Genomic DNA, 26,646 nt, shown 5'->3' with positions numbered 1-26,646 from the left:
GTTCTGACTGATCGCCATACCGCACATAACAAGCCTGACGTACTGTTAGTTGACAAGACGGGTGGCTCCGCGTATATTATTGATGTTGCTATCCCCCATAATAGCAACATTGAACGGAAATACGTGGAGAAGAAGGTGAACTATGAGCCATTGGCTCGGGAAATCAAAGAAATTTGGCGTCTCGAGCGGGTGGTTGTAGTTCCCATAATATTGTCAGCTACAGGTATTGTACCTAAATCCCTCACGGCTTCCCTTGATGTCCTGGGACTTTTGCACAGTCTGGTTCAAACCATGCAGAAGTACACCATTCTGCATACGTGCTCGATGTTGCGGGGAGTACTCGACGGATTCTCCCACTGACCTACCACCGGCCACCACCACCAGTGCCCCTTTAGTTTTTAAGTAGGTAGGATCGTCCGAGCCTAAATGCTTGGCACTTAGTGCTAGTATTAGGTAAAATCCGGCATCTGCCGAGATTGTGATAACTCGGATAATAATAATAATAATAATAATCGTTGGCGCAACAATCCATATTGGATCAGGGCCTTGAAGTGTGTTAGAGCACTTCATTCAAGACCGTAACGGTACACTACAGTGAACTGTAGCAGGCAATGTGGTCAGCATTGCGCTCGCCCGAGATTATTACCCTGATTTGACTCAGGTACTCATTCACAGCTGAGTCGACTGGTATCCGACGTTAAGTCACGATACAAATCCCACTGCCACCAGCGAGATTTGAACCGCGGCCTTCCGTATAACAACCCAGTGCTCTAACCACTGAGCTATTCGGACACAGAAGCAAGATGGAGGGAAAGGGTAAATTCCTTACGATTTGGATGGATCAATCAAACGTCGGAGTTACCATATCAACTATCGATTTGGCAACATACCCGCGCATATGCACAGGGAAAAGCCGAGGAAAAACAACCCGGATGAGGCACCGAGGTCCCCGAAGAAGTCTTTAAAGTCATAGAGGTGGAAAGCACTGGATCAACCAGGGAAGTAGACCTGCTTGCCAGTGAAGAGCAGAAGCTGGACGACCTAGACCTAGTAATTCTAGGGCTCAGGGTGGACAGCGACGCGCAGGAAAGCACTATATTGGAAGAGGAAGACGATACTCCGACAGCGGAGCAGAGCTTCAAACAATAACGGAGCCAATGGCCAGTACTAAGATAGCCCGGATAAACATCCACCATGCGAAAGCTGCATCTGCGGTAATTGCAAGTGCAAGTTCCAAGGAGAATATTGGAGTAGTGCTGGCTCAGGACCCCTGGGTGTACCGGACGCAGATTCGCGATTTAGGGAATTTGGGACTCCTCTTGTGAAATATCAAGAGCTTGCATAATTTTTAAAAAATAATTTTAAATATATATGCTTTTCCGAGTTCCTGACCGGGGACCTTGTGACTATCCAAGTCTCATTGGAAACCGGGAGGAGCACTCGAGAGGCAATCGTGGCATCGGGATACCTCCCAGGAGACGAAATCTGGGTTCCACCGGAAAAAGTCTGTGAAGGGATCGAACAGTTCACAGAAGCAACCAGGTTTTACAAGGCTGTAGCCAAAGACGGGGCAATATCCTGTCTGCTGAAACAAGATTGGAGATTTACCGAGAATGAGGAGGACAGGGTACACCTGCTTCTCAGAACTCATTTCTTGGGGTATTACACCACGGTGAAAGGCGACAACATTCTGTCTGACACCCCAACAACGAATAACAGGGGAAGAAGGGAGAACTGGAAACTAGCAAAAGAGGTATGCTCAGAAGTTAGCCTAAGCTGGGCAGTGGAAAGTTGTAAACCACTGAAATCACCCGGAGTAGATGGCATTTTTCCAGTACTTAGAGTCTTTTCTGGGGTGGTAAAGGGGAGCATAGCACTGGAATATATATCAAGGGCATGGAGACAGGCAAAAGTGGTGTTTATGCCGAAAGCGGATAAAAAGGATCCTTTTCACCCTAAATTTTTCAGACCAATTTGTATAACATCATTCGTACCGTTTGTTCACGAAAAATCTTGCAATCCCTGGTGGTTATGCCCCACTAGTTACTTTTACTCTATTCGCGAAATCTTACACATTTCTGGGATGATTGCCTTTTAATCGGGATCAAGTTAAACAAGACAATATAATAGATAACTTACTTAGCAGAACATTCCACATAGCCACATCTCCAATGCTTGCGGACGAGCGTTGAAATATCCTTAAGCTCCTGTAATAAATTAAAATACACTATTAAATACGTATATCATTGCTTTAAATAACTAAGTCTCAAGTGTGATTTCTAGCGATTTTAACATCCATTGACGCAATTTTCCAATTTTCCCTAAGCCTTTAAATTGAAAATAATATGCCCCCCTACCAATAACCCCCATAAGATTGAAATCTTTGCCCCATGGTCTCACTTTTGTATTTAAAATTTGTATGGACATTTCCAATACATGTTTAAAACAAATCGGCAACCAGAAGCTTGGCGCTTGAGGTATGAAAGGTTTTGTTGATTTCTTATCTGAAAATATTTGCCTACACGATGGTTCCATTTATATATCGCTCGTAGTATATATTTGTTGAATATACCCGGTATTCAATTCAACATGTTGCTGACATGTTATCTCTTAGCGAGCAATTATTTAATGCAAATCTTACGTACTATAACTTTGTTAATTATAGTAGGATTCCAACCAAACTTTCCAGTATGATGCTTCCTATTCAAGCCAACCTGCATTTGCGGATCTAAGAACAATTTATGAAAATATACTATTCTTAATTTTATTTGAGTAGATTGCGCAATGGAGAGTATTTTGATGCTTAAGTAATACGTTGGGTAGTTTCTGAGAACCGGGTCTTCAAGTAATTGGTAATTTTGGACTGAAAAGTACTAGGCGAGACCTTTTATTTCATACCCAACATGCCTATATTCGGTGAAAAAATATTTACACCCCTCTTTTAGGTATACGGAACCAGAACATAAAATCACTATGGAAGACGTTGAAAGGAGAAAACCTACAGTGCAGGAGCTCGGAACCCCAGTACCAGCGGCTTTTGGGAGTAGAGCTCCAAGCCGTCAATATCCCTCAACCGCAGTGCCTCGGTGGTGGACAACTTGGCTACCGTAGAATCTAATGCTACAAGTGTTTTAGATTTGGAAAAGGAGGCGTTCAAGCGAAGTACCACTCTACCGAGAGCACCAGTAACAAAATCAAAGAAGGATGAGTTGAAAGCAGATCGTTGGACGACAAAAACAGCAACAACACCCACCACACATATTCAAGAGAAGCGGCAGCAGGAGGTACTCCAAGATCAGGAAAAGGGCCCATTGGGATCTCCGCCAATGCCAAACATCATAAAAGATAAAACGGAAGGAAGATCAACGAATGCCGAATGTGATCTAAAGCAATTACCTTTCACACAGCTTGGTGCAAAAATAGTTGAGCTGGCTGAGTTCATCAAGAACAAGAACAACGTGTACCAACCCATAAAAAATATGGTGAGAGCTATTAGCGTGCTTTACAAGAAATCGCAGTAGGAGGAAGGAAATTCCAAGGACAAGTTGAAGTTTTCTGCTGCATCGATGCCACAGGCGAGCCAAGTGACTCCAAGCAAGAGAGTGTGGAAAACAGATGTGGCAGGCGCTTAAGAGGAAAAAGTCCATACCAATAGTTCCGAAAAACGGAACTAAAAGCGTCGAAGAGAGAAAGCAGGTCCCTCATTTGCGAGCTCCGCTAATCGAATTGGCAAAATCCAAGGGGAATCAAAACGGTGGATGGACCAAAGTAGTCGATAAAAATATGATGAAGAAGACAAAAGTGCGAATTCTCCCAGAAGCAATTGTGATCTCCAGCAAGGGAAATTTGACCTACCGAGTTAATGAAAAAGGCCAAAACTGACCCCGACCTAAAAGATGGGAAAGGAAAGGGAGGCGGAAATGTCAGCAAGATTCGAAGGACCCAGAAGGGTGACCTCATGTTTGAGCTGATAAAATCCAGTTTGGGAAAACTGATGACTTCCGAACCCAAGTTAAGAACTCAATTGGGGAGAATGTCACAGTTCGGACCCAGAAACATGAGGTCTGCAAGGATCTAGATGAAGTGACATCCAAAGGAGAAATTTGCACTGCCCGGATGAAACAGTTCGAGTTGGAGGAACTTGCCGAGGAGTCCATTGTAAGCTTGCGGAAGCCTATCGCAATATTCAAACGGCCATATTGCGATTACCAGTGAACGCAGCGCAGAAGTTGGCGGCCCGGAAAGTTTGAATTGCATGCGTTGTTTACCGTCTGAGAGAGCAGATTTTTCCAAAGAGGTACTTCAAATACCACGCGTTTAGTCATTTCACGAAGGCATGCACCAGTGGCATTGATCAGTCCAATCGATGCAGACGGTGTGGGGAGAAAAGCCATATTCCCAAAGAGTGCAATATGGATCTCAAGTGGTTACTGTGTGAAAGAAGGGCAGGACGGGATTACCGGCATATAGCCGGAATTGCGAATTGCCCCGAATTTAGAAAAGCGCTTACTTCAATGAAAAAATGAAATCTATTCAAATAAACCTCAATCATTGCAGGGTCACTCAGGATTTATTTGAGCAAACCAAATTGCCATCATTAGCAAACCCTATAGAAACCGTCACCGTGGCATATGGGTTACAGATTCGACTGGTGGAGCGGCGATATGGGCATGCGGTCGACAGGCCATACAATGTACTGGGTGTCCGACAACCAGTGGCTTTGTGTGGGCGAAATTAAATGGGGTATATGTGTACAGCTATTACGCCACCATGTCTAACACTGTCCGAATTCCAGGAAATGCTTAACAGTCTTACTCTCTTCTGTGAGAAGTTGCCAGATCTCCCATCAGGCGCGACCCCAGGTGGTGGATAGGGGCTTACCTATTGATGTGTAAATATGTGTTCATGCACTTTTCTTTTCTGACTGTGTATGGGCTAGTGTCTGCTCATCTCTGGTGCGTGGACCAAAATGGCTATGGGAAGGATACCCAGAACATAACACCACCATGGAAGACGAGAGAAGGAGTAAACTTACGGTGCAGGGGCTCGGAACCCCAGTACCGGCGGCTTTTGGGAGTGAGCAAGCGGGCTCCCGGTCGTCGATATCCCTCGACCGCAGTGCCTCGGTGGTGGACAACTTGGCCACCTTGGCATATAATATTACAAGTGATTTGGATCTGGAGAAGGAAGTGTTCAAGCGAAGTACGACCTTACCGAGAACACTAGTAGCAAGAACAACCAAGGATGAACTGAAGATGGATCGTTGGACAACAAAAACTGTAACAACACCCACAGCATATGTTCAAGATGCGCGACAGCAAGAGGTGCTCCAGGAACAAGATAAGGATCCATTCAAAAGAAGCTCATCAACTTTGAGATCTCCACCAATGCTAAAGGCGATGAAGGAAAAAGTACAGGCAAGATCAATAACTGGCAAAAGTGAAATAGCGTATAAAAGAAGTAACCCTGTCGGGGCTAATAAGGAGCGGAGTCCCGATCCGGAGGAATTACCATTTATCCAGCTTGGGGCAAAAATAGTTGAGCTGTCCGAGTTCATCAAGGACAAGCACAACGTGCACCAAGCCATAAAGAATATGGTGAGGGCCATTAGAATCCTCTATAATAGATCGCAGATGGAGGAAAAAAATACTAAGGATACGCCGAACCCCGCTGCACCAACAGTGTCACAAGCGACCCAAGTGACACCTAACCGTACTACCATCGAAACACGGCGAAATAAACGAGTACGGGAAAAAGAGGGGGATCCTTCAAATAATCAGCAGGCACCTAAGAGAAAAAAAGGCGGACAGGAAACTCTGAAAACCAGCACTAATAGCTCTGAAGGAGGAAAGCGTACAGCGAATGTAAAAAAGTCGACCAGCGTTGCGAAGCCCAAGACGAACGGAAACGATGGATGGACTAAGGTTACGAGCAAAAAAGCGAAAAGAAAAGCAAAATTGCCAACCCGTCCGGATGCGATTGTTATCTCCAGTAAGGGAAATCTGTCCTACGCGGAGATACTCAGAAAGGTCAAAGCGGATCCCGACCTAAAAGATCTGAGCGGAAATGTGAATCGAATCCGAAGAACCCGGAAAGAGGATCTCATGTTCGAGCTGAAAAGATCCAGCGTGGGCAAGACTGATGACTTTCGCACTCGGGTGAAGGACTCACTTGGGGAGAATGCCGCAGTGCGTGCCCAAAAACATGAGATCTATTATACATACAATGCAAGGATCTTGATGAAATAACATCAAAAGCAGAAATTTGTACAGCTCTGAAGGAGCAATTCAAGTTGGAAGAACTTACAGAGGAGTCTGTTGTCGGTCTACGGAAAGCCTATGGTGGCACTCAAACGGCCACCATACGAGTGCCAGCGGAGGCAGCGCAGATGTTGTTGGCTGCCGGAAAAGTTCGGATTGTATGGGTTGTCTTCCGTTTAAGAGAACAGACTTCACTAAAGAGGTGCTTTAAATGCCTCGCCTTCGCCAAGGCATGCACCAGCAGCATTGATCGATCCGATCGATGCAGAAGGTGTGGGGAGAAGGGCCATATTGCCAGGGAGTGCAATAGGGACCCCAAATTCCTATTGTGCGAGGTGAAAGAGGGGCAAGATAACCGGCATATTGCCGGAAGTAGTAAATGTCCTGAATTTAAGAAGGCGCTCACTGCAATAAGAAAATGAGGTTTATTCAGATAAACCTCAATCATTGCAGGGTCGCTCAGGATTTACTTGAGCAGACCACGTTCGAATCAGACATGGAAATCGCCATCATAAGTGAGCCGTACAGAAGCCGTCACGATGGCGTATGGGTCACAGATTCGACTGGTGGAGCGGCGATATGGGCTTGCGGTCGACAGGCCATACAATGTACTGCAAGTCAGGCAGCCAGTGGCTTTGTGTGGGCGAAAATAAGTGGTGTATATGTATACAGTTGCTACGCCCCACCGAGTGTGACACTGTCTGAATTCGAGCAAATGCTTGATAATCTTGTTCTCGACGCAAGGGGACGAAGTCCAAAGGTGATTGCTGGTGATTTCAATGCTTGGGCCCTAGAGTGGGGTAGCAGAGAATCAAATGCTAGGGGGCGCAGTTTAATAGAAGCTTTCGCGCAGATGGACATGGTTTTGGCTAACGAAGGTGCTCTAAACACCTTCCAGAAAGGGGTGTCAGGCTCAGTTGTAGACCTGACCTGTGTCAGCCTTTCGCTGGCGCGTGGTATGTCCTGTGCGTCAGCGAACGCTACACCCACAGCGATCACCAGACCGTTTTCCTTGAGACATGTGTCGAACCTCAGGGCAAAGAACTATCATGCCCGAAACCGAAAAAGATTTCAGGCTGGTCCGCAAAATCTTTGGATGAGCAGAGCTTCTTAAAGGTGTGGTTAGATCAACCTGGTATAGCAGGCGCCTCTACGGAAAGAGCTGACCATCTGGCTCAATGCATCGCCAAAGCATGTGACGCGTCCATCTCTAGGAGGTGCGCATTCCCCCGTAGAAGACCAAACTACTGGTGGAATGATGAACTGACCGGCCTTCGATCAGCCTGCCACCGAGCCAGAAGAGCGGCTCAGAGGGCGGTAGGTAGAGTCGATCAAGGGCAGAAAGAGTGTGCCTACAAGGCAGCCCGCAAAACCCTCAAGCTCGCCATCCAGCGAAGCAAGAGGAAATGCTTTAGGAGCTCTGCTCAGAAGCAGACGTAAATCCGTGGAGGAGAGTTTATGGAATCATGATGGGACGATCTAGAGGGCGTTCGTCTCCGCACATCACGTGCCCCACCCTCTTGTTAAAAATCATCCAGGGGTTATTCCCCCAGCAAGAGGAGAACACCGACACATTCCAACCACCTCTGAATGTGACGGCAATCCCGCCAGTCACGAGAGACGAGCTCCTGGAGATCTGCGGCAGAATAGGAGACAATAAAGCACCGGGTCTGGACGGAGTACCGAATAAGGCCCTTAAGCTTGCCGTGAAATCCAGGCCGGACATGTTTGCTGAGTTGTTCGAAGCGTGCATGTCCGAGGGAATATTTCCAGCGGTATGGAAGCGGCAGAAGTTGGTGCTTCTGCCTAAGCCTGGTAAACCTCCAGGTGAACCATCCTCATACCGACCCATATGTCTTTTGGGCACGGTGGGGAAAATGCTAGAGCGGGTAATCTATAATAGATTACTCCCGGTAGTTGAGAGCCAAGGCGGCCTTTCAGATCGGCAGTATGGGTTCCGTAAAGCCAGATCAACCATTGATGCCATCAAATTGGTTACTGGCTTGGCCGAAGATGCAATCCACGGAAAGGGTAGTACCAGCAAATATTGCGTGGTAGTAACCCTGGACGTGAAAAATGCATTCAATTCGGCCAATTGGAATATAATCCGAAATGTGAAAGGAGGCTCTGGTACGACACTGATGACGGACCGCAGGAGTACGTCGTTTCCGCGGGTGTCCCGCAGGGCTCCGTATTGGGCCCACTACTGTGGAACATCATGTACAACGATGTACTTAATCTTCCCCTTCGGGAGGAAGCCACAGTGGTGGGTTACGCTGACGACATTGCACTGGTTGTTGTCGCAAAGCATCTCGAAGATGCTGAGTTATACTCAAGCGAGGCAATCAGTGCCGTCAAATGCTGGTTAGAGAGCTCTGGTCTGATGCTTGCAGAGGAAAAACGGAAGCAGTCCTCATCACGAAGCGCCGGAAGAGAAATTACGCCTGTGTTAGAGTCGGGAACCATATCATCACTTCCAAGCCGGCCATCAAATACTTGGGGGTGGTGATAGACAGGAAGCTCAGCTATAAGCAACACGTACAGTATGTTTGTGATAAATCATCCAAAGCTAGTATGGCCCTGGTGAGGATGATGCCGAACGTGGGAAGGCCACGGCATACCTCTAGGTTGCTTATAGCCAGAGTGGTGACCTCAATCATGCTCTATGCGACCCCAGTTTGGAGCGAGGCGTTGCGGATGTCAGTTAACACTAGCAAACTGAATGCAGTCTACAGGAGGCCAGCTCTGAGGGTATGCTCTCCCTTCAGGACTGTCTCAGATGCTCAGATGCAGCATTCGTCATCTCTGGAATGATGCCGATTGACATCTTGGCAGATGAGATGGCGAATATATACCATGCAAAGCCAATCTCTCCCTTATTGCAGACGAAGAAGGCTGAGAGGGAGAGATCCATAAATAGATGGCAAGAGCGGTGGGAACGCTCGGGAAAGGGTCGGTGGACGCACAGGCTCATTCCTGCCATCAAGGAGTGGTTGGAGAGACGACACGGTGAGATTAATTATAATCTCACCCAGTTTCTCACTGGACACGGAGGATATCTCCAATACCTTCACAGGTTTAAATTGGAGACCTCACCCGACTGTCCAAATTGCGATGGAGTCCCAGAGGACCCAGAGCATGTATTCTTCCACTGTCCGAGATTTGTGGAAGAAAGGAGGAACCTAGAGGAGACTCTAGGAGAGGTGCTGGTACCAGAAAATCTGGTGCCGAAAATGCTAGCACATCAAGAGAATTGGGATGCGGTCAACTCCATGATCGCATCAATCCAAGATAAATTGCGAAAGGCAGAAGAAAGGAGAAAAACGCGGTCACGTGCGCCGCGTATAGAAGAAATGGGATTAAGCTAGAGTGAGCTGACTCCGCCCCGTGATGTAATACCTTATGGTGGTTCCGCGGGGCAGGGAGGGAGTCGGGGGTGGTTTTAGTGGGTAAAAATCCCACACGCTGGTGTGTCCAGACCAGTGTCTTTTGAAACTTTCCACCTCCTCAAAAACAAAAAAAAAAAAAGGGTCGTAGTCTAAAAGTGATTGCTGGTGACTTTAATGCTTGGACCGTGAGTGGTGGTGTAGTAGAGAGACAGCTGCAAGAGGCTGAATGAATACTTGATAATATTTGCCGGTGTCCTATTTCCAGACATCTACTTTTTCACGAAGCTTTATGACGACAATGGTTAAACTGACTTGATAAAAACAGAGCCGGCTATCCGATAAAACAAATAAAAGGGTGTATCAAATATAAAAGGGACTGATTTTTTTAGGGACCCCTTATATCTTATACCTAGAAGGGATTGTTGTGCAGGTAGTCCGTACCTTTATTAAAAGGAAGGGGATCGACCATAATTCTGTCGAACCCCTTAGTATCGAAAGACACTATGAGTGGGAAATGCAAGTGACCATAGAGAAAAAATCATTATTAAGTTTTTGGGTAGGGAGGGAGTGAATCCGACCGTAATTTTGAAACTATTGCTCGGATAGTTAGGAGCAAATATCGTTTTAAAGACCCGATTATTTGCGTGGCATAAGGGATTCTCAGGAGGGCGTGAAGAAGTCGAGAATCTGAGTTACGATCGGTGCCCAAGGACGAGTGTTACCGCAGAAAACATCGAAGCGATCTGCAAGTTCATGGAGCGTAATCGACGAATATGCTCATTGAGGAAGTCAACGTAGGTTTAGAATTTCGAAAAGTCTCCGCTAGATGAGTGCCATGTCCTCTTTCAGAAGATGGAAAGCGGCATCGATTGGAAGTTCCTCAGCGGCTATTTGGACGATTCCAGTAAGAGGAAAACGTATTTTTGCATAGAATCGTCACCTGCGACAAAACTTGGCTGCACCATTGCACGACCGGGTCGAATCACGGTAAGGTAATGGCAACTGTTTTTTTGATTGAAAAGTTTTTATTCACGTCGATTTTTTTCATGATCGACGCACTATTAATGCACAGTAGGATGCCACGAAATTGGGCTTTCGACGAAAAAGAAGGCAAAATCCGCCAGAAACGTGATTCTGTTTCATGACAACGTAGCCACCGCAATGAAACAACAAGTCGGGAAACCGGAAGCTAGGCGCTTCAGGTATGAAAGGTTTTGTTTGCTTCTTGTGTGAGTATATTTGAGTGTAGAACTATCCCAGTTGTACATAGCCCGTTAAGAATATACATTTAGCATGTCAGATTTAGTACTTTGGGCTGTAAATTTACACAGTAAAGACAAATTGGGGCTACTGTAACTTTGTTACTAATAGTATGATTTTGATCAAACTTGGGGATAATATGCTTCATATTATATTTTATACTAATACCAACTTTTATAACTCTGAGATAAACTCAAGGGGGGTTTTACTCAATTTTCCCAAAAATATGGTAATATACTATTATTAACTTAATTTGAACAGGTATCGACATGAAGAGTATTTTGAGGCCTGGGCACCATATAGAGGCAGCCTTTCGAGATTTTTCCGTTAAAGAAATCACCAATTTGCACCCCTTCCACTCCCTGCCTTTTTAACAAATCTCAAAAGTAAGGCCGGCTTCGAAAAGTACTAATCATGACCTTTCATTTGATACCCCACATGACTATATTCGGTGAAAAACAATTTTACACCCCCCTTTTACATGTATGGGGACCCCCACTTAATCTCAAGGATAAGGATATCACTCACTGCATGTCTGCGGGTCTGCGGGTCCGCAGGTCCCACCTTCTCACCAAATTTCGTGTAAATCGGTATAGCCGTTTCTGAGAAAAGTGCCCTGTGACAGACAAACAGACAGACGGACAGTCACTCCCTTCTATTGGGGAGTGGCTGGAGAGAAAGCATGGGGAGATCAATTATAATCTCACCCAGTTTCTCACCGGCCATGGAAGGTACTGTCAATACCTGTACAGGTTTAAATTGGAAACTTCGCCTAATTGTCCAACCTGCGGGGTCCCAGAGGACCCAGCGGACGTTTTCTTCCAGTGTCCTTCGTGGAAGAAAGGAGGAACCTAGAAGAAACTCTAGGTGAAGTGATATCACTGGAAAATTTTGGCCGGAGAATGGTAGCCTGTCAGGAGGACTGGGATGCGATCAATTTCATGATCGCTGTAATCCAGGATAAATTGTGAAAAGCAGAAGAAGTGAGGAAGACGTGGTTACGAACCCCGCGGGTAGACGAAAGGAGACCTAGCTAAAGTAAGCTAACTCCGCCCCGTGATGTAATACCTAAAGGTGGTTCCACGGGGTAGGGGGGAGTCGGGGGTGGTTTTAGTGGGCAAAAATCCCACACTCTGGCGTGCCCAAGCCAGAGTCTTTTGAAAATTTCCACCTCCTCAAAAAAAAAAAGAAAAGACAGACGGACAGACAGACAGACATTGAACCGAGACAAAACCTTATTAAAATCTCCTGGACTTTGGACTCCTTTGGCTGGGAAACTTTACGACATTCTCCCTGCAGTCCGGACCTTTCTCCATGTGATTTCTATCTTTTTGGCCCACTAAAAGAAGCACTTGGAGGAAAACCATTTGACGACGATGCAGCGGTAGAGTCACTCGCGCGGCAGTGGTTTCAAAAACGACCAAAGAAGTTATTATGACGACGAGATTCGAAAGCTGTGGGAAAATGCATTTCCTTAGCAGGAGAGTGTGTAGAAAAATAAAATAGTTTGTAATTGAAATATATAATAAAGCGAATAATTTTTAAAAACTTCGCCTGATACGCCTAATGTCTGCAGAGTGTCTCCGTTGAAAGTCAATCCGTTGAAACAAGCTTCATGGTATCTCAAATCATCGCGGTATTGTTGCTATTAAGTGTCCGGATAGCTGAGTGGTTAAAGCGCAAGGCTGTCGTGCGACAGGTCGCGGTTCAAATCTCACTGGTGGCAGTGGAATTTGTATCGTGATTTGACGTCGGACACCTGTCGACTCAGCTGTGAATGAGTACCTGAGTCAAATCAGGGTAATAATCTCGGGCGAGCGCAATGCTGACCATATTGCCTCCTACGGGCTATCCTGTAGTGCACCGTTATGGTCTTGAATGAAGTGCTCTAACAAACTTCAACGCCCTGATCCAACATGGATTGTTGCGCCAACGATTATTTCCCGAGTTGTCACAATCTCGGCAGATGCCGGATTTTACCTAATACTAGCACTAAGTGCCAAGCATTTAGGCTCGGACGATCCTACCTACTTAAAAACTAAAGGGGCGCTGGTGGTGGTGGCCGATGGTAGGTCAGTGGGAGAATCCGTCAAGTACTCCCCGCAACATCGAGCACGTATGCAGAATGGTGTACTTCTGCATGGTTTGACCAGACTGTGCGAAAGTCCCAGGACATCAAGGGAAGCCGTGAGTGATTTAAGTACAATACCTGTAGCTGACAATATTATGGGAACTACAACCACCCGCTCGAAACGCCAAATTTCTTTGATTTCCCGAGCCAATGGCTCATAGTTCACCTTCTTCTTCACGTATTTCCGTTCAATGTTGCTATTATGGGGGATAGCAACATCAATAATATACGCGGAGCAACCCGTCTTGTCAACTAACAGTACGTCAGGCTTGTTGTGTAGAGTGTGGCGATCAGTCAGAACTTGCCGGTCCCAATACATGCTGTAAGCAGAACTATCAAGTACTGCTTGCGGCTCATATCGGTAAACCGGACATGTTCCCGTGATCAGCCCATGCTTATATGCAAGGTTTTGATGGATAACCTTACATACGTATTGCACCGGTGCCATAACAGTACAGCCAGAAATGAGATGGTCCAACGTCTCTAACGCCGAACCACACATTCTGCACTGTTCGTTCTCCACCCGTTCTTTCATGATGAGCTTTTTATAAGCTCGGGTGGCGACCACGCCATCCTGAATGGCACACATGAACCCCTCCGTCTCAGCAAAGAGCTCCCCAGCACACAGCCATCTGTTCGACAGATGCAAATCGACAAATGACTGCCAAAGACAATTCACGTGGTTACCGTGCATTGCCTTCGACTTCCATTCATCGATCCGTTCTTGGTCCAACTTCACCCCACTCAGAGGATTGAAAGATCGATCCTTCAAGTTAAGTGGAGTCAGTCCACAGTCTGCCTTACAGACAGCCGCATGCAAGGGACTCGCCTGCTCTTTGCTGTAAAAATAAGCGCGCAGCGAGTCGATTTGGCGATGATGTTGTGCCGCCACGTCAACCACGCCCCTACCTCCGATGTCATGAGGCAGGTTCATCCGCTCCACGGCAGACTTTGGATGATGCATTCGGAATTTGGACATAGTTGTCCGTATCCGCCGCTGGAAGTTTTCCAGATCGGTCTTCGTCCACGGCAATATTCCGAATGCATAAGCCAGTGAAGGGACAGCGAATACATTCAACGCGCTTATTTTATTCTTCCCCGAGAGATGCGATTTCAGCACCAGCTTTACACGTCGCAGGAATTCAGACAGCAGAGCGTCCTTCAAATCACCAACTCGAGCATGGGTTCCTTGCAGAATTCCTAGGTACTTGTAGAAGTCTATCTCGGTCATAGCTTCGATGTGGAGGTCACCAATACTATGTCCGGTATGCGGCTCGTGATGAGCTTTGCGGATGGCTTGGATTCGACATTTGTCTAATCCAAACTCCATCTGAACATGTCGATAATTCGCAACAGACTTCTAAGATGGTTGTCAGTACCAGCATACAGCTTGATGTCATCTAGGTACATCAAGTGTGTCAGTTCGCACTTAACACGTAGGCCATATTTTATTGCAAAACCATGCCCTCTAGCATCATTCAGTAGCCATGAAAGGGGGTTCAGTGCCATACAAAACCAAAGAGGACTCAACGAATCCCCCTGGAAGATGCTCCTCCGTATACGGATGGGCTCTGTGGTATTAGCACCCTCAGATGTACGCACCGATAAGGTGGTATGCCACCCTTTCATGACTGTCGCCAAAAACTTTATTAGTTTCGGATTAATGCGATACAGATGTAGGATGTCGATTAGCCAGGTATGCGGAACGCTACCAAAAGCCTTGGCATAATCGATATAGCAACTAAAGAGGTTTCTTTGGCCTCTAGTTGCTTGTCCTACAACTATCGAGTCGATAATGAGTTGCTCTTTGCAACCCCTTGACCCAACTTGACCCCTTGACGGCTCCTCGGACAGAATGTTGTTGGTCTCGAGGTGCGCATTGATCCTTCCACTAATAATGGACATGATGAATTTGTGGAGGGTTGGTAAGCAAGTGATCGGTCTTGCGTCTGTGGTGTCCTGCACCGTGTCCTTCTTAGGGATAAGGTAGGTAATCCCCACACTGAGGAAACGTGGAAATTCCTCCGGCCGACTCATGACCTCATTTATACTGCGTACCAATCGACTGTGTACGCTGATAAATTTCTTATACCAGAAATTCTGCACCCGATCCAGACCTGGGCCTCTCCAGTTCTTCGAGATGTTTATGGCTCGTCGAACTTCCTCTTCGGTAACATGCGCAAAATTCATGCCAGGTGTATTGGTACGGCGGGTGCCTTCGGCGGTGATCCACTCAGCATGCCCAGCATGCTGGGCAGGTAACCTCCAAAGTCCACCCCAATACTCTTTCGCTTCCGTCACCGGGAACTGTATTGTCTGAGCGCTCTGTTGGGATTAGTTGAGAGATCTGAAAAAGCTCCGCTGGTTCCTCGCGTATGTTGCATTCTGGACATGTCTGGAATAACTCTCGCCATACCGTCGTAACCGACTGCATATGACAGAAAGTTTCTGTTTTAGTGTGTCCAGAATTTCAACAACGGGTGTCTCACAGGGGATGGTATAGTTCCGGTAAACCCTCTGCACTTTGTTTCTCATCCGTCGGCTGGCACTGCCAGTGTTGATCTGAATCAGTCCAGCAATGTCCTGCCTTAGTGAGTCCCGCCGACGTTCCAGACGAATTTTCCATGGTGGATCTCTTTTGTCACTCAAACCAATAATACGAAAGCGAATCTTCTGACCGTGCAATCTGATAGCCGCAACTGCACCACAATACACAAGTGATTGTAGTTGCAGCAGCGACATATCAGCACACAGTCGAGATGCAATCTCATCATTGATTTGAGATAGAATTCCCGGAGTTGCTGGAGATGCATAGGGCTTGGGAATGCCTGGTCTATGCAAAGGATCCATATCCGAGAATTCTATACACGTTCTTTGGAATTCATCCCGAACCTCAGCGGAAACCTCAGCTGGACGGTGGAGAAGAGTGCTTCGGAGAGTACTGAACCTGTTGCCTGCAGTGCGGCGTGGTGCTGTTGATGCCGCCGCCTCTGTCCCCATCGACTCTCGGTCACCAGTTGCCCCGATGACCTCAAGTCGAACACGTTCCCTGATGGTGGCCGGGATTGTGTCGCTGCGAGTAATGAAGCGGTACTGGTCTGCGACTCGCTGCACAGTCACGTGCGCGAATTGTGGGAAACGCTCGACGAATCTCTGGTGCAACAAGGGGCGGTAAGATGTTGTACCTGGTCCCGCCGTTATTTCGTAGTAGGAGCGGATGATGATGAGGTTCATTTCTTCAGTCCATTTCATCCGCTTCCTACGCGAACCTGCTGAAGTGGTCGCCACAGATTGTGGCGAAACAGCTGCAGCAGGCTGAGCTGTGCTCCTGGTCGTCGTGGCGCCTAGACGTCGAACCGCCACACGACTAGTGGTTTCCATGCCGTGCTGTCCATTACGAGAGCCCGACCCAGTCACCAAATCAGACGACTCACGCCGGTTATCCGTACCGGACCTTAAATTTCTCCTTCTTCTCATTTTTGGTGGTGCATTTTATCCCTAGCTGCCAGGTGTTGAGATAGCCCTTAGTGAGCAATCTGCAAGACTGCAAAGTTCCTGCACTTTCCTCACCTACCCCCTGAGATGCTGCGGTGGCGTACAGCCATTCAGACTGAAGCTATCCATTCCTCCTCCTTAATAACCATCGAGTTGTGTACCGCATTTCGTTGGAGTTATTATGACCCTTTTATGAGGATAATTCACCTGCCGTAATATACTATGCCATTAAGTCTCCGGCAGAAATTTTAGGATATCACTTTGTAAGCACTTCAGCAATTCTAGCTGTAGATGAAAGGTTTTCGTGCCCATCTCGTTATCCAAAATGCTATCCATTGAGTCCATTGGTATATAGGACGCTCAACGTGGAATTTCGTCTACGTACTAACTAAAATGATCAAATACACTTTATTTGAATAATTGTTGGCCAGTGTGTTCCTGTTAACGAGCTTGTACCGAAAAGCCACCCCTTTCGGATTCATGCCTAGAAGAAAACCACTAGCACTGGTGTACCCAATATGCATGCAATCGATGCTAATTAATTATCGAAGTGAATTCTTATTTTAAAACCTATCTACTAATTAGTATCTAAATTCGAGTTAGTGTACCAGGCACGTGTCAATGATCCAAAAAAGAAATGAGGATATCCTCGTCTGAATGAAACGTAACTTTCACGCATTTCACTATGGACAGAGTTGGATGTTTTCGATGTCTCGAATATCCGACTTACACGTGATTCGTTTGACTTCCTAACCAAAAAAAAAAATAAATCTTTTTCGGTAACAACATCCAATACTCTCCTAGTGATATCCGTCGTAATCATTATTGAATCTTTGCTCAGAGAGTAATTAATCAAATTACCCATCCGTCGTTCCATATCAAATTAGTAGTCGTAAATTTATTTACATCTACATCAAATTAAGGTCAGATACAAATTAATATCAATCAGATCTCTATCTGGCATCGAGCAGAGCAGTGATTTGACTTATATTAGGGTGGGGGCAGGAATTATAATTACCACCCACCTCGATGTCGATGAAATATCTGCCATTCATTTCAATTAGGAGAAAGCACATTGAATACCGATTGACACTGACAGGACGAGAGTTGGAGTTCAGGGCCAGGCATAAGAACTTCCTTCTTGTTGCCCGGCTGACGGATGGCTTCAAGTTTCCAAATGGCCGCCTCCTGATAGAAGAAGAATTTGCAAAATCGTAGGGGACGAAAACGGATTGATGATACATAGTTACTCCGTAGTGCCAATTGATAGCTGTTTGGAACGGTTTTTGCAAATGAAAGTCACTGGTATTTGTATTAATTGATCACTGATGGTAATTGAACTGGCTTACCTAACAATTAAAGACATAAATCGGATAAAAGGCTTAAATCTTCAATTTGAGAAGGCCAAACATTATTTTAGATGGAGCCTTAATTCAATGGGTAATCCCCAGTAATCGATGCTTACAATTTAAAACCTAGATAAGTTATTTCCTTAGACAAGGCCGACAATAAAATAATTATTCAGACTATATCACCGAAACTTGGCGCCGCAGACAGAATGGGCATATTGGAGCGATAGGTTGAGTACTTTGATGAGCTACTGAACAACCTGAACATCGGCGAGTTGGAGGTCCCGCCAGCTGAAGACGACAGACAAATACTGCCACCACCAAGTTTAGCAGAAACAGTCCATGCAATTCATCGGTTAAATATGGAGGCGACCAATTACACTAAGTGATCCATCTCCTTATGCTCAAGGTATGGGACAGCGAATCAAAGGGGCATTGTCTACCTCATAAATTAAAAGGGAGATATCACACAGTGCAGCAATTACAGATGTATCACGTTGCTGAGTACCATCTATAAGATATTCTCCGCTATCTTACTAGGCCGGATAGCCCCATATGCCCAGAACATCGTTGGCCTATACCAAAGAGGCCTCACTCCAGGCAAATCAGCATCAGATCAGATTTTCTCTGTGCGGCAAGCGTTGGAAAAACTGTTGGAATATGGACATCAGTTCCACCAATTCATCCAATTCATCGACTTTAAAGCCACCTATGATAGCATAGCCAAGGTAAAACTGTAAACGGCCATTAGAGAATTCACTATCCCGACGAAATTGATAAGACTGACTAGGCTGACCTTGACCAATGTGCGAGGCCAGATAAAAGCAGCAAGATCACTCTCAAGACCATTCGACAACAATAACGGTCTACGACAAGTGGATGCCCTATCATGCGTCCTCTTTAACCTGGCCCTCGAGAAAGTGATCCGTGATGCTGAAGTAAATGCAAAAGGTACGATCCTCTTTAAGTCCACCCAACAACTGGCCTATGCTGGCGATATCGACATCATGGGAAGAACCAACCGAGACGTACAAACTACCTTCATTCAGATCGAGCACGCGGCAATCGGGGCGAGATCTTGGGCTGCACATCAATGAAGGCAAGACAAAATATATGGTGGCAACGTCAGCACCGAAAACGAATCAACCAGCAACATCAAACCGCACTGATCAAACACGAAGAAGAATAAGGATAGGAGATTACAATTTTGAGACCGTTGACAATTTCTCCTATCTAGGGTCGAAAATCACAACCGATAACAGCTACGATGATGAAATCCGCCCACGGTTGTTGTCAGCCGACAGAGCCTATTTCAGCTTACAAAGACTGATCTGTTCGAAACGTCTCACCATAGGGTCAAAGTTCGTATTGTACAAGACAATGATCTTGCCAGTCCTCATGTATTCCTCGGAGACTTGGGTTCTTAGCAAGAAGAATTGCGAACTCTTGGCCGCATTCGAGAGAAGAATCCTCCGAAGAAGTTTTGGCCCCCTACATGAGGATGGACGATTCCGTAGTCTACACAATGACGAAATCTATGAGCGATATCATGACCGTCCGGTTGTGGATAAAATCCGGCTCAATAGGTTACGGTGGGCGGGTCACTTAATCCGTATGGATGAGGATGATCCAACCCATAAAATCTACAAGGGCAATATCTATGGTAGGAAAAGAAGACGAAGCAGCCCCTTCCTAAGATGGAGCGATGGCGTAAGCCAGGACGCCAGACGGCTTTTAGGGATATCGAATTGGTGGACCTCGGCGCAAAACCGGGATGTCTGGAGTTCCTTATTAAGGCAGGCCTAGACCCAATACCGGTTGTTGCACCGTTGATGATGATGATGATGTTTTATATCAGACTCCATTTTCAAACGCGTTTTCTCGAACGTAGACGTCTTTAAACATATAGCAGAATCATTTGTTGAATTCCCAAAAATGGGCTTGAGATTTATACTTGACGGTAGAAGACCACCTTGTAGTTTTGGATAAAGCGAAACCTTATTAACGCCAATTAAGTATTTGTTTGTCCGTTTGGCCGTCTGCTTATCAGTCACACCCGATTTATTTCGAAACGGCTGAACTTACTATCACGAAATTTGTTTCAATTAGGTCTCGAATTCAATTAGGTACTAGTACTGAGGAAGGAGGCACGTAGTCTCCGAAACAATTGTATGCGGGGGAAAAAATAAAAATATTTATAAAGCCAATACCAGCGGTTTTTGGGAGTAGGCAACCTGACTTCCGGCCGTCGATATCCAGCGAACGCAGTGCCTCAGCAGTGGGAAATTTGGCCTAGTTGAGTGGAAATGTGGCATACCCCGGATCTTTCTCCCAAAAGCTCATAATTGGGAGGTCACCACCGAGAGCAACATTGACCCTAGACAGTCCAGGTTCGTTGCGGGACTCAAAAAAACTTGGATAATTACCGATGCTATAAAATACGAGCGTGGAAAACTGCATCTCCAATAGAGCTTGTTTCACCAGGGGAACGCATAAATGAACTCTGTATGTTCATCAAGAAGAGGCAGAATATCGAAAAAAATATCAGGGCTCTGATACGCGACATTAAGTTTTCCTATATTAGGGTAGTGGAAGAGAAAAACGCCCAAGCGTCATGTGACAAAGTCACGCAGGAGACGGGGGGTAGTGCGAGTTGTATTAGGCGGAAGTAGAAGAGGGATGTTATGCTGGAGCTAAACAAATCCAGCGGGAAGGCAGTGGATACCTTTCGCGGCCCGGTGGAAAAGGTGCTAGGTGGGCAGGGTGAGGTAAAAGCTTGAAAGTGATAGATAAAAATCGAGTGAAAAGGCCTAGGTGAGGTCACATCACGAAAGAATATCTGTGCTGCACTTAGGGGCCAATTCAACGTTATCGGAATAGAAGAAAGCGCGATAAAGAGAATGAAAAAGGCGTATGGAGGTACACAGACCGCCATTATTAGCTGGCTGATTGAATCAGGGATTAAACTGATTACCGCGGGCAAGGTAACAATAGGTTGGGTCGTGTGCCGAGCAAGTATCTCTCAAGAGATGCTTCAAATGTCTGGATTTCTGTCACTTTGTAACAGCGTGTATTAGTGAGCATGATACGCCAAGAAAGTACAGGAAATGCGGGGATGAAGGTCATCTTATCAAAGACTACAGTTGAGATCCACGATGCAAAGGGAACAAGGGAGTGGACGGCTCGTTGCAGGTGGCGGCAGTTGCCCAGTACCTCGTTGGCGAAAGGGATAGTCTGGCGAATGTGTGAACATTACACCCACAGTGACCATCAGGCCATCTCTCTCCATATTAAGAATGGAGAAGTCGGTGGTCGAATGAGCAACAGAAGTGGAAAGTAGAGCTTTTGACGAAGAGACATTTCCGGAGGCTTTAGAAGAAAGTCACGATGCAAAGGGAACGCCGCTGGAAAAAAAATGGGGATAGGACAGGATTCCAAACACCACATGCTTTATGAGTACATTTGAATGCATGGTCGAAAGAATGTTTCCTGCCCAGTAAAAAGGCAGAAGTTGGTGCTGCTGCCGTAGCCAGCGAACCGTCCTTATATCGCCCTATCTATCTTTTAGACACTATGGGGAAAATATTGGAGAGGGTTATGTACAAGAGGCTGCTTCAGTTCGCCGAGCTAGCGGGTAGTCTATTGGAGCGTCAATATGGGTTTCGCAGAGCGTGGTCCACGGTCGACGCCATTGCAACGGACATTGACCTGGCCCGGGAGGCATTGACCGTTGATAAGTGCTACTCAGCGGTAACGCTGGATGTCAGGAATGCTTTTAACTCAGTCAACTGTGGTACGACGGGCTGAAGGAATCTGTTGTCACAGAAGGACGAGGCAGTAGAACGAACCCTCGAAAGCTGTCCCAGATATTAACAGCCAAGTAGGGAAGAAGCCCGTATTCAGGCGATACGTTAGCTCCCATAGCTTACACGAAAAAACAAATGATAACAGAATGCGGACTATTCAATTAGCAGGGTCACACGAAATGGTTGTTGGAAGTACCTGGTTTGCGCGGAAAGCGGTCCACAAACATACGTGGGCCTCTCTAGACGGGACCACAGTGAATCAAGGAAGAGTAAGTTTGGTATACTGGGGAATCGTGCTGAGGTTGTACACTGCATATAGAATGGTATCTGGTAAGGCAGTGTGTGTCATCGCGAGGATGATTTCCCTGGATTTTTTAGCGAATGAGGCACGCTGTCTCTACTGAAGAACGAGCTGTACAGGAGATAACAGCAACGGTGGTATAATTCTGAAAAAGGCCACTAGAACCGTACACCGATCACTTGAACTGAGTTAGGATTGATCAGGAGTAACAAGAGCATGACTCTAATAAGGCCCGCAAATATTTCAAGCTGTCTAGCGAAGTAAACGAGATTGTTTTAAAAAGCTCTGTTCAGAGACGGATCTAAGTTCCGTGGGAGGAAACATATAGAATCGCGATGGGGCAAATCAGAGGCATTTTTTTCAGTCGTAAAATCCACAGTGGTGATGTTCGCGGAATCGTCCAAAGCTTGCATGTCCAAGGGGATGTTTTCCGCATCTGGGGCAAACTCTGGTACTTAAGGCTAGTAGGCTTCCAGGTGAGCCATCCTCCCACAGATCTATATGACTTCTGGATACTATAGTGGAAAATGTTCAAACGAGTAATCTATAACAGATTGGTCCTAGTTGTTGTTTTCCAGGAATTTTCAGACCGGCAGCGAAAATTCCGCAAAGCCACCGTTGTTGCTATCAAATTGGGTACTGTCTTCACCGAAAATGCAATTCAATTCGTGGAAAGCTAATGCTAGTAAATATCACGTATCAATTACCCTGAACTGAAAAATGGAACCCATTCGGCCAATCGGAGCCTTATACAAAAGTGCGATATTGACAACAGACCCAAAAAGGTACTTTGTCTCCGCAGGTGCCCACAGAGCTCCGTACTGGGCCCACTGCTCTGGAAATTCATGTACTATGATGGACTTAATCTTTCTGTTTCTGCAGGATGCCATGGTGGTTGGTTACGCCGATGATATAGCATAATACTTATGCGAAGGGCCAGAGGGAAGCCAGAAGGGGTTGTTAAGGCTTACTTATAGAAGGTTGGAAGAACTTGAGAAGGGTGATGCACGTTTTGGCAAAGTGGACGGTGTTGACGCGCTTTGCCATATTTAAGGATATTGGCAATCATATTTTTATAAACATATATAACATACACACGAAAATACACACTTAATAAATTCGTTTTATGGTAACTTACCTGAGAATTAGCACTTGTTTCGGTGACCGTATCGAATTTATTACCAACAACAATTATACTAAAATCACGATGACTAAAACTATCCAAAATTTGATCTCTTATTGTACGGCAGTACTGGAAAGAAAGTAGAACATGTTTCAGCATATAAAGGTAGGACATGACAGTAGAAATTAATGTAAGGAAGGAGAAAAAGGGAACCTATCTGTTTACATAAATGAGATAGTTTCCATAGGACTTAATGGTATCTAATTTCGGTAAGAAGAGAGTTCGGTTAAAATCTCGTGAGTAGACAAAGGTGCTTACCTGGAAGGTTTCCAAGTTCCCCATGTCAAAAACCAGCACGTAAGCATGAACTGTTCGCAGCCCCAGAGGATGGCCGTTATTCCACTCAGCAAAATTGTCGGCGGGAAAACGTCTCTGTAATGATACAAAGGAGATAATGGGTAAATGCTTTAGGACCAAATATACATTGAGGAGGTGAATTTCATTCATTATGGACTAATTTTCGATCGGAAAATCAATAAACACAGAGTACGTAATCAATCTATCAACACATCAACCCTTTAGTCACATGCCTGCTTCAGCTGCATCTCATTCCACGTCCGTCCTGTCATGTTCGCTTTTCATAAATGAACTCACTTTATGAAGCAGGAGTTTTCCCATCACCTAAAGGGATGTAGTTATGTAAGGGAGATAGATTGTATAACTTTAATTCAATCAGGAAAAACTTAGATACATATGCTAGTTAACTCCCAGGCATTTAGCGGCTGCATTTCCATTTGAAGTTTGGATCTGGTTTCTACCTTTCTGAATCTATGTATACATGTGTATAGTATGTAATAAAGATACGTAGTACGTACTTATCAGTGTGAAGTCTGACTTTTCCAGAAAGTTTTCCCCCATTGCCAAGCATAAAGCTAATAGGTTCGGCAAAGTTGGAAAAGTTGAATGCTAAAAACAACTTTCCATATACTCATATATGTAATCATAATCCTGAGGTTGAAATTAGAAGCGAGAAATGCTTTATGAGGATCTGCTGAGTACATTCTGCTACTTAATTTTATGAAGGCATTCGGACGAAAGTTGATGGAAGTTCTGAACAATTCTCCCATTTATTTCAATTTTGAAAGCGAGCAGAGAGGAAAAGTAACGTGAGCTCCTAATTGGATAGGAAACAAAGAGGACAAAACCAGGCTTGATGTGGGAGTGGAAATAAAGTTATGCTTTCATGTCAATTTAGATAATAGTAACATGATCTGCAGTATCCTCTTGAACATGAATGAAAAAGCTGTTAGAACTTTTCAAGCTTTTATTCGATGCGTAGCAGGACGAACACTTTATTAATTTGTTGCACAAATGAAGTTTATCTACTGCCGTAGATGGGACAAAATAGGGTAAGACGGTATGAAAAAGTCCATGGAGTAGCCACCTGGAAAAGTCGCACCGGTGTGGAAAAAAATTCGAGAACAAAGATAAAAAAAATTAGTTTGGCCACGCTCAATTAGCGAGCATTTTAATTGGTAACGGCCAAAAAAATCCCTTAAAAGTGATGCCAAGTCGGCTCCTGAAAAGTGGAATCTGAGTACATGGGCGCGTCAGCGACGGATTCGACCGTAAATGTAAACGGAGAGTCCAACACTGCCAACGATTCTGACGGAGCTATTAGCGACCAGTAAACAACGTTAACAGTGAGATAATTGAGAGGGCCTATTGATGAAGTTACAGGAGGCCCTATCTAAGAACAAGTCCTTAGATGACTTAATCCGGAGTCTATAGTCGACTATTGCCGCGCTAGAGGCAACGATTAAATCAACATACGGTGGACCTCGTTCCAAGTAGACCAACTGTGCAAGATTACTTTGAACCACTTCTGCTGTAAAACCTAACCCCAACAAAATCGCCACATGTCCCTCGGAGGAAGTCGGTAACTACTAAAATCACTACTGTAGCTGTTGTCGATCCCGCGGAAAATTTTAGGGTGGCAGAGGCTATCATTTCCAATGACATACTTGAGGACTTTCTGGAGAAGAAATCGAGAAGCTCTAATCATCAAATACTCCTCAAATCTGAAGGCGACTACACCGCAACAAAGAGCCTTTTCGTGGAGAACAAGCTAAAATTCTTCACATACACTCTCCTATGCGAAAAAAACGCGCATTTATTATTCTTCTGCACCACACTTACTCCGTACAGGAGATTACCGAGGTTATGAAGGCCCAAGGGATCTCCAGTGTGCTGTCCGTCAACCCCTTCGTCACACCGAATGCAAAGCAAGATAGCCATAAACCGAACCTGTGTCTTGTCACTTTTGATGCCTCCTTCGCTATGGACAATCTCACCCCAAAAAAGCGAGTTTAGTCCACTTCGATCGGATTATCAATAAGCAGATTTCGTAGTGCAGAAACTACTAGGGAATCGGGCATGCGTCGCCGAACTGCCACCTCCAATATCGCTCCGCCAAGTGAGATGGCCCAGACGGGCCAGGTGAGTGTTCAAAGACGCGGACGAAAATCCTAAGTGCATAAACTGTGGGACAAGCGACCATCCCGCCAACTACCGCAAATGTCCTAACTTTGCAAAGTGATGGTGAGGAGGGACCCCCAAAAATGGGACCCTCTTTCCCCGACCAACTCTATCCCACCCACTATAAAGCATGTGATTTGATCGCTTTCTTTCGCTCGGCCTTACTTGTCTTTGGCTGATGCTTTACGCAGCGGCAACCTAAGTCACCCGGACCCACTTGTACATACTAACCAAGCATTCCTGGATTCCCGAACTTTCGCTGAGCATTCGCGGAAATTCGCGATGATGTTTCATAGGACGGTCAACCTTATGGCATCAAACCATGGATATTAGGGTCATTGAGTTGAACATCAACTCTACAGTCTGTTGAGTTCGGCACGAAGCATCGAACTGTAGATTATTATTATTCTGTTAAGGGAAAGTCGCACCACGTCCTTGAAGAACTATTGTGCCCCTTTTACTGGTTATAGTGTACCTGTTGACCATAGTATCTCAAGCAGGCCTGTTACCGTTAGGAACTTTAGTATGTTCCCCACTTCCAGAAGTTTCAGGTTTGCTTCTGGAATTAAGTGTTCTCCCAGATGTATCGACCTACTTTGCACAAGTGCCGGACAATGTCCCAGGACGTGTATAGAGCTTTCGTCCTCCTCCTCACAGAACCTGCAGGCAGTGTCCGTAGATATCCCTAGCTTCCCTAGGTGATAGTTCAGCCGACAATGACCAGTGAGAATTCCCACTCGGAGGTTTAAGCAATCCTTTGTACGCATGGGTTCGTATCCCCCAATAAGCACCCTGGACTGCTCCATCCCTGGTAGGCCCGCCCAATATAATTCCCTCAACCGTTCCTCTTCGTTTCTTAGATTCATAGCCATGAAACCGTTTCCGATTCCACAGAAGGGTTCTGGCCCGTGTAAAGGCATCCATGCTCCCTTCTTGGTTAGTTCATCCGCTGCCTCATTGCCTTCTAACCCAGCATGGCCTGGAACCCAAAGTA

The 26,646-nt window shown here is 45.7% G+C and overlaps 1 protein-coding gene across 1 annotated transcript in view; it reads right to left on the bottom strand.

Annotated features, from left to right (window-relative positions):
• Positions 1-26,646, bottom strand: part of LOC119658572 (ras-like protein family member 10B) — a 161,338-nt gene that overhangs the window by 8,484 nt on the left and 126,208 nt on the right. The window contains exons 3-5 of the mRNA XM_038066020.1: positions 23,433-23,546; positions 23,130-23,243; positions 2,140-2,207 (exon numbers count right to left, since the gene is read on the bottom strand). Coding sequence (XP_037921948.1) covers positions 2,140-2,207; positions 23,130-23,243; positions 23,433-23,546 — 296 coding nt within the window. The remainder of the gene's footprint in view (positions 1-2,139; positions 2,208-23,129; positions 23,244-23,432; positions 23,547-26,646) is intronic.

The sequence above is a fragment of the Hermetia illucens genome, chromosome 6, assembly GCF_905115235.1.
Source record: "Hermetia illucens chromosome 6, iHerIll2.2.curated.20191125, whole genome shotgun sequence".
In the NCBI taxonomy this organism is placed as follows: Eukaryota; Metazoa; Arthropoda; class Insecta; order Diptera; family Stratiomyidae; genus Hermetia; species Hermetia illucens.
This window is presented reverse-complemented; position numbering and strand designations above follow the sequence as displayed.